This window comes from Mastomys coucha, unplaced genomic scaffold, assembly GCF_008632895.1.
Source record: "Mastomys coucha isolate ucsf_1 unplaced genomic scaffold, UCSF_Mcou_1 pScaffold22, whole genome shotgun sequence".
NCBI lineage: Eukaryota > Metazoa > Chordata > Mammalia > Rodentia > Muridae > Mastomys > Mastomys coucha.
In genome coordinates this window covers 156,649,418-156,657,474 of record NW_022196905.1, presented here as the reverse complement: position 1 = coordinate 156,657,474, position 8,057 = coordinate 156,649,418, and the positions used below count along the sequence as shown (strand labels likewise).

At 48.5% G+C, this 8,057-nt stretch overlaps 2 protein-coding genes across 9 annotated transcripts in view; one reads left to right on the top strand and one right to left on the bottom strand.

The window, feature by feature from the left end:
• Positions 1-6,773, bottom strand: part of Tmco3 (transmembrane and coiled-coil domains 3) — a 39,815-nt gene extending 33,042 nt beyond the window's left edge. For 2 of the 4 annotated variants that reach the window (XM_031339115.1, XM_031339118.1), the window contains exons 1-3: positions 5,922-6,773; positions 1,531-2,045; positions 637-816 (exon numbers count right to left, since the gene is read on the bottom strand). In XM_031339115.1, the coding sequence (XP_031194975.1) occupies positions 637-816; positions 1,531-1,974 (624 nt within the window). In that variant the 5' untranslated portion in view covers positions 1,975-2,045; positions 5,922-6,773. Of the gene's footprint in view, positions 1-636; positions 817-1,530; positions 2,046-2,712; positions 2,884-5,819; positions 5,863-5,921 lie in introns of those variants that run through there. The other 2 variants (XM_031339116.1, XM_031339117.1) reach the window with 2 other exon arrangements.
• Dcun1d2 (defective in cullin neddylation 1 domain containing 2) overlaps positions 6,171-8,057 on the top strand; it is a 29,231-nt gene continuing 27,344 nt past the window's right edge. For 4 of the 5 annotated variants that reach the window (XM_031339121.1, XM_031339122.1, XM_031339120.1 and 1 more), the window contains exon 1: positions 6,171-6,503. In XM_031339121.1, coding sequence (XP_031194981.1) covers positions 6,240-6,503 — 264 coding nt within the window. In that variant the 5' untranslated portion in view covers positions 6,171-6,239. The other variant, XM_031339123.1, reaches the window with a different exon arrangement.

Here is an 8,057-nt window from a genome sequence, read left to right as displayed (position 1 = left end):
TCCTACTCTCCACACCTGCTCCTACTCTTCACACCTGCTCCTACTCTCCACACCTGCTCCTACTCTCCCACACACACTACTCCTCTGTCTGATTTGTCTTTACTCCTTAACTGTCTCTAGTCCACCCTAGACCGCAATTCTTGGTGTCATTAGAGATTTCTCCTTATGATCTCAACATAGCAAGGTAAAGCATGGATCCTATTTCTGCTCTAAATCTGTCTTTTTCAAAACATAAGAGAAGCTCTGAAACCCAATGACCTAAACTTCCTGAATCCAGAGCCAAGCCACTCACACAGAAGCGACTGTGTCTGTCATAAGAGAAAGTAGAGCTGCATGGTGGTGCACGCCTTTAATGCCAGCACTAGGGAGGCAGGACAGGCCGATTCTGAGTTCGAGGCCAGCCTGGTCTACAGAGGGGGTTCCAGGACAGCCAGGGCTATACAGAGAAGCCCTGTCTAGAACTAAGGAGAGTAGAAAGTAGAGGAGCTACTCATTTTTGAGGACACGCCATATTAATTTCAATGTGGCACAGAAGTGTTTTAGCTTATCTGCACTGAGACGCACACATAAGTATCTCCCGCATGCCAGGGCCCATGTCATCACAGTGGGCTTAGCCAGTGGATCTGGTCTGCTTACCGATTTATTGTCATCGAAGGCATGCTCCTCGATCTCCTCTTCCAGACGGTCCGCAGCTCTCCTCACATCTTCAAGAATCTCGTCAAGCATGGAGAGACTCTTGTTTTGATGCTGCATGTTTTTAAGGGCTTCCACTTGGTGTTTTTCTGCGGCAAGGAGTTCCACATACTCTGTCTCCTCCTGTTGATTTGTAAGAAGTAGAGGTTTAGTAAGCTTACACCAAGGTGTGACACACTCAAATCCACTAAGGGCTCGCCTCTGGACTAGTCAAAGGGCCATCTGTCCAGGTGCAATTCCAGCTCTGCCCAGGAGAGGGCGCCGTGCATCCTAAACAGTTCGAATATGCTGAGCTTGGCAAAATGTACAGAGCAAGCGACAAGGAAACAAACCAAGAAGAAAGTATCCTACTGTAAACTGTGTGTGTGCATGCGTGCGTGCGTGTGTGTGTGTGTGTGTGTGTGTGTGTGTGTGTGTGAGAGAGAGAGAGAGAGAGAGAGAGAGTGAGAGAGAGAGAGAGAGGCACTGATGTAAACGGGCTCGCTCACCACCCATGAAAGTCCTATGCTAACATGAAACCACGTGCCGGGCACAGCAACACCCCGAGGCACTGTGCTGCTGTGTGTGTGTGTGTGTGTGTGTGTGTGTGTGTGTGTGGCACTGATACTCGTGGACACTTAGCAGCTTTCTGAGTTTATAGGTAGAGCCCAATCCAATCCTAGTCAGTGTGAGTTGAGCACTAAGAGTCATGTGACGCCATGATGGCAACGACAGGCTTCGAGAGAGAGGTACTCCCTCCAGCCACCCTTCCTAACTCTGTGCGTCACCCCGCCCCGACTCCCATCCCCTGATACATCCCTAGAGGGCAGGTTCCTCCACCCCAGACTGGTGGCCGACCTTGATGGCGGCCTCCCGCAAGGCCTCCAGCCGCTGCTTGCTGCTCTCTTTCATGTTGACCACGTCTCTGTAATCGCCCTGCAGGGCTCTCTGCAGTCCGTAGATGGCTTGGAAGACCGAATTCTCACTTTCATTCAGCTCCTTCTGGAAAATCTCAAATGTGTGCACCTGGAAGAGCCTCTCCTCGCCGGAAAGGCTGGTGTCCTTCTCCACGGCTCTGATGGCGTTCTTCAGTTTGTTGAGAACCACACTCTTCTGCCGCAGGAGCCCGGTGAGCCTCCTGCAGCTGTCCAGGGCCCACTGCCTCCTCTGAGTGGCAGTAGCACCCTTCCCGCGGTGCAGCTTGATGGCATGCCTGGCCACCTCCTCGTGCTCCGCAGCACTGGCCATCAGGTGAAAGAGGGGGAGCATCATCCACAGCAGACCCTGGCCCAGCACCTTCATGGTCCAAGGATTCGGGGTGGGAGTGGAGACCTCTGCTGCATCCGGCTTGCATTTTACACACACATTTTCAGCTGAAAAAACCAAATCGGACGTCGCATCAACTTCTGAACTTACCATATCCATATTACAATCAAATAATGAATGTTAAGTACCATAAGTGGAGAGTAAAGGGTTTTCACCTGACTTTAAAGACAAATTTAAAGGTCTAAAACATGGGCCCCAGGCACAACATCACATGCCTGTAATCCCAGAACTTAGAGAGGGAAAGAGACAGATTAGATTGAGAATTCAAGGCCAGCCTATGCTACCTAACATCTTGTCTCAAAGGAACCCAACAGGTAAATCAATAAGTAAATTACACACAGCTTCATAAACTGGCCATGTATGAAAGAAAAAACCCATTCGACTTAAGAGGAGCCACATGTCAAAAGTAGAAGAAAGAAATTCTCCATCACACCAGAAGCCCTTGCCTTCTGGGATGCTGATGGTGGGCTTGGCCACCTTGCTTGCTTTCCAAATCCTTTTGGAGTATTGCTAATTTTTCCAAAATGAGCCGTAGTCAATGAAGCAAGATACAAAGATTAAAAACATTCACCAGAGTCTCACCAAGCCTGGAACTCTATGTTTTGATCAAATGTCCAAACAGCTTCCAACACTGAAATGCAGGCCTGTTCTCTTTCCCTCCAAAGGGAGACCTAACACAAACATATGGGTGTTTGGCAAAAGAGCAGAGAGAACCTGGTTCCTGAAGTCTCCTTTACGGGTGTGAGAAAGGTCTCTTTGCCAGCTACAGCTGAGATGACTAGAAGACACTGGCCAGGCAGGAGAGAGAACTGTTTAAGAAGCTGGTAGCAGTGGTGTTCAGTAACCAACCCTGACAGACAATGATCCAGGAGGCCGGAAAACGGGCTGAAGAAGAAACAAAGGGAAAAGGAGTTAAACTCTAGGAATTGGCTGAACATGGAACCCCTGGCCACAAGGAGTTATGTCCACAAAGAAAACAAAATATACTGCCTTTATACAATTTACAGCTCATGGATATAGCCCATCTAATCTCTCAATGGAGCCTCCAACTGACTGTCCTGCCTGTACACAGCATCCTCTACCCCCAAACATGCCAGCATTTCACTTCCCTGGGAATCTGCCTCACACACTTACTTCTCTGCTAACCCCAATGATTTTTTAGGCAATGTGGGCTAGTTATAGCAAAAATAAAAGATGGCATTTCTAAAGACTCTAACTCTGCACAGCTGCATGGCAGAGGATGGCAAGCATTCTGAGAAAACCAGGAAGGGAAGGCCAATGGACATGGGCTGACAAAACAAATATGACAACTTGATCTCTGAGTTCCTGGACAGCCGGGGCAACACAGAGGAAATCCTTTGCTTTCTCTTTTCCTTTCCATTCATTCCTCTGTGTGTGTGTGTGTGTGTGTGTGTGTGTGTGACAGGACCCAGGGTGTCTCTGTGTAACTCTGGCTTAGTTCTCACTCTGTATACCAGGTTAGCCTCAAACTTAGAGATCCCCCTGCCTCTGCCTTCCAAGTGCTGGGATTAAAGGTGTGTAATACTATGCCTACTTTTATTTTTTTTTTTCTCTTTCTTTCTTACTTTTTTTTTTTTGAGGAAGAAATTTTCTGAGAATCAAACTCTGGGTTACTTTTCATTTGGTACAGCAACATCAATACTTCTAGCATAAGAATCATACAAATTTGCAGGCATGGTGATTAAGTCTTATAATCTCAGCCATGAGTTTATTAAGAAGAAAAAAATCTCAATATCCATTATTGAAAAGCTATGTTTACTACTATGTGACCAGGCTACTTTCAAACATCTGATTCTCCTGCCTCAGCCTCCAAAGTAGAGCTCTATCCTTTTTCTTTTTTTCTTTCTCCCTTTCTTTCTTTTTTCTTTTTCTTTCTTTCTTTCTTTCTTTCTTTCTTTTTTTTTTTTTTTTTGGTTTTTCGAGACAGGGTTTCTCTGTGTAGTCCTGGTTGTCCTGGAACTCACTCTGAAGATCAGGCTGGCCTCCAACTCAGAAATCCACCTGCCTCTGCCTCCCAAATGCTGGGATTAAAGGTGTGCGCCACCACTGCCAGGCTTAGAGCTCTATTCTTTGCAAGATGATATAAAGAAGGAGAACTGGATGAGACAGCAAAGAAAAGTCTCCACGGGAAAAATTACTGAATTAAAGCCCTTGGTTTAAAGTCTATCTATCTATCTATCTATCTATCTATCTATCTATCTATCTATCTATCAGCAAAGAAAAGTCTCCATGGGAAAAATTACTGAATTAAGCCCTTGGTTTAAAGTCTATCTATCTATCTATCTCTATCTATCTATCTATCCATCCATCCATCTATCTACCTATCTATTCATCTATGTATCTATTCATCTATCTATGTATCTACTCATCTATCTATCTATCCATTAATCTATCTCTATCTATCTATCTATCTATCTATCTATCTATCAGCAAAGTCTCCATGGGAAAAATTACTGAATTAAGCCCTTGGTTTAAAGTCTGTCTGTCTGTCTGTCTGTCTATCTATCTATCTATCTATCTATCTATCAGCAAAGAAAAGTCTCCATGGGAAAAATTACTGAATTAAGCCCTTGGTTTAAAGTCTGTCTGTCTGTCTGTCTGTCTGTCTATCCATCCATCCATCCATCATCTACCTATTCATCTATCTATGTATCTATTCATTTATTTATCTATCCATTCATTTATCTATCTATCCATATATCTATCTATTTATTTATTTTTGAGACAGTCTTACTATGTAGCCCTAACTGTCCTGGATTTAACTCTGTAGACTAAGCTGGCTCAAACTCCCAGAGATCTGAGTCTCTGCCCCCCATGTGCTGGGAGTGTATTTTTCCATCAGCAAAGCCTAATTTAAATCTACAGTACATTTAAAAAGAGCACTTCTACCCACATGAACACAACAGGTAGCTGTCAAAGATGAAGCACTTCATTAGCTGGCCAATCCTTGAAACTACTTTAGAAAAAGAAAAAAGAAAACCATAAGACGGAAGAGGAATAAGATGCCATTAACCAAAGAAAGATAAGAAAACCAGGCTAGGCAAACAGTGATTTGACTTAGGACCCATGAACCATAGCGTCTTGGTGGTGTCCAAAGGGTTGGTCAAACAGCTACTTTATTTGTTCGGGAGGTGCCAACCTAAATCCACAAAGAGAGGAGACACAGAGCCTACTCACTAGCCTGCTGCTTGTTTGTTCTTTCTTTAGTCAGGGAAGCCAAGGAGAAAAAGATCAGTGAAGAAAGAGGCCCTTTCAGCAGCCGCAAATATTTCTCTAGTAAGCACGCAAATCTACACTGCACCCGGGAAGATGAACTAGATGCTGAAAATAAATAAGCAAGAGAGGTTAAACCCACTGTGCTAGAGTGACCTTCCACGTCACTTTCAACCTACTTCATTAGTTTTACACATACACAAACTACCCTAAATTAAGAATTAATGTGTAAACCACCTTGGTTGATTGATGATTCTGACACCTTCCTGGCTGTATAAGCTTAAGTCGTGTTGCAGGGCACTCACATCCCTTATTGAAAGACAATCTTGGGGCGTCTTTCCAGGTCAATCTTTAAAAAGAGGCTGTCTGCCTCTATACTTCACGGGGCGGGACACAGAGACGACAGAAAATTCCAGAGAAGAACAAAAACTGGAGGCTCGGGGACCTGAACCTCCGAGTTTAGGTGAAGTGATGGAAACGGGAGTCTCCCCCATACACCGAAAGAACTTCTAGGAAAAGACCCCCATCCCCGGGAAAGTAGACAAAGGCAGTCTCCTAGGAAGGACCCCCTTTTGGAAGAGACAAACCAAGAAGGAGTCCCGGGTAGGGATCCGCAGGATAGAGCAACTCGGATGAGGACCCCAGTGGAGCACATCTCAGGACAGGAGTCCCGCAGCCGCAGAGCTCACCCCGATGGAGGAGGCCGCTCTCTGGACATGCGACCACAGCATCACTGTCCCCGATCGGGAACTCCCCGGCGCAGCGAACCAAAGGGCCGCCAAGGACTTGCCCTCATCTCTTTTCCGACCACGGGACCAGGACACTGAGGACGGCACCGCCCTCTCCTTACTTCAGGCGCTTCTGACGTGCAGCTGAAATGTAGCTGCGGCTCCTTTAAGCAGGCTGCCGATGGACAGCTCCGTCGTCCACCGCGCGGCGCGGTGCACGCCGGGAACTGGAGTTTCGGGAGCCGGCAGGCCAGCCTCCTTCCAGATGGTGCGTAGCCTATGAGCCACAGAACGGCAACAGCCTCCGAGAGAGGTTACGATGTGCCCAAAACGCCGTGCCTCGGAGCCGAAGGGCGCCTGTCCACACTGCACGGGGAGAACCGAAGACTGAGCGAGCTCCGCAGACGGCTGAAGGGGGTGTTCGGATACTGCGCCTGCGCAAAGTGCCTGCCGCTAGCAGCGGCCGCGATTGCCTGCGCAGAGGAAGAGCGGCGTGCGCGTGCGCAGAAGATTGAAGTCGCTTCGGCAGCCTTAGGGAGCATGGTAGGTGGCTGGCTTTGCGCTTTGCAGGTGCCGGGCCAGAGCCGGGCGCGGAGGTCACCGCTCGGCGGCGGCCGCAGGATACCCGAACGGAGGGGCCGGGTGTGCCCGTCGGGGTGTTGAGGGAGGGCACGGTTGACTTGGAGAAGCATGGTATGAAGAGGGGTGTGAGGAGCCCTGTTGGATCTCGGGGAGGGTAGTGGCGCCGGGTCAGCCGGGTGCTGACCGGACCGGAGGGCGGGACGGGGCTGTGCGACGGGTGACACCTGCCTGCTGGGCGGAGACGACCCGCGTCTGAGTGGACAGTGACGCCGACTGGGGCGGAGCTGGCGGAGCTTTGAAGCCGTCAGTCCGGGGAGGTTTCTGGAAGAGGTGGAAGGAAGCAGTCCCCGGAAGGTGGTGCGCTAGGCTCTGCGGGGTTAGGGTGGCTTGCGATCCGCTCAGCTCTCGCCAGGCAAGATATTCCCTCTTGCCCGCTCTCTTCCCGAGATCTGGCTGGGAATCCTGGAGACGGGGAAGGACCGACTGGACGCCGAGGTAGGGGAGGGTTTGCCTAGTAGAGCCCTGCAGAGGCCTGGACCGCGGGAAGGACGCCCGACAGTCCCATTCCTTGGATCTCGGGGTAGCCTTGTGCTGAGAGGATGCGAGCGAATGGGAGCCGAGGAAGACAAGTTTTGTCTCTGTCCTGGGAGAGATGTCTGCTTGGCTTGGAGTTTGCGTAGAGGAAACAGAGGGCTGAGGACCGAACCGCGGGGGAGGGAAGAGGGGATGGAACGAATACCGAGAAGGACGAGGCTGGAAAACTAAAAGGTTTGAACCTAGAAATCAAGAAATAATGGAGAAGAGCAACAGAGAGACTCCTCTGACCAGCTGGTAGCAGACTCAGCGGGCAAGCCACTCTTCTATGCTCTTGAACAGGAACTTCACTGGGGAAGGAGATGTTGGGCATTTGAAGACTTGGGAGCATTTGGATTTTATGCGCTCACTTCCAGGCTTGCACAAGCCAAAGCACAGTCAATCTATAGTGGGCCACGAATCTGTTTGATCAAATGTTTGTCCTGTGAGCCCTTTGTAAATTGACCATAAGTGGAGGTATTTTGCTAAGTGTCTCTGGAAGGACATTTTACAGACGCTTTCTAAAATCTTATTATAGGAGCACCCTTGTGCCAGATTGTGTATTATTCTTCACAAGATAACGAAGCGTGTGAAACTTTGTGTACCAGTTTCTGTTGTTCAGAAGGTCCACTTGTCCCGTTTCTTGTATATCTTACTGATTATCACCAGCTGAGACAATTCTAAACAGCTGCTGTTGCTTGCAAGGAACTGGGCTGAGCTCTCTGGAGACTCTGAAAACATAAATCAGTGGGTGCGGGGACTTCTAACAGTGCTCTGCTGTAAATTTAGTTGGGTTTTGTTTTAAAGATTTATTTAGCTGGGCAGTGGTGGCGCATGCCTTTAATCCCAGCACTTGGGAGGCAGAGACATGTGGATTTCTGAGTTCGAAGAGTGAGCTCCAGGACAGGCAGGGCTACACAGAGAGAAACCCTGTCTCCAAAA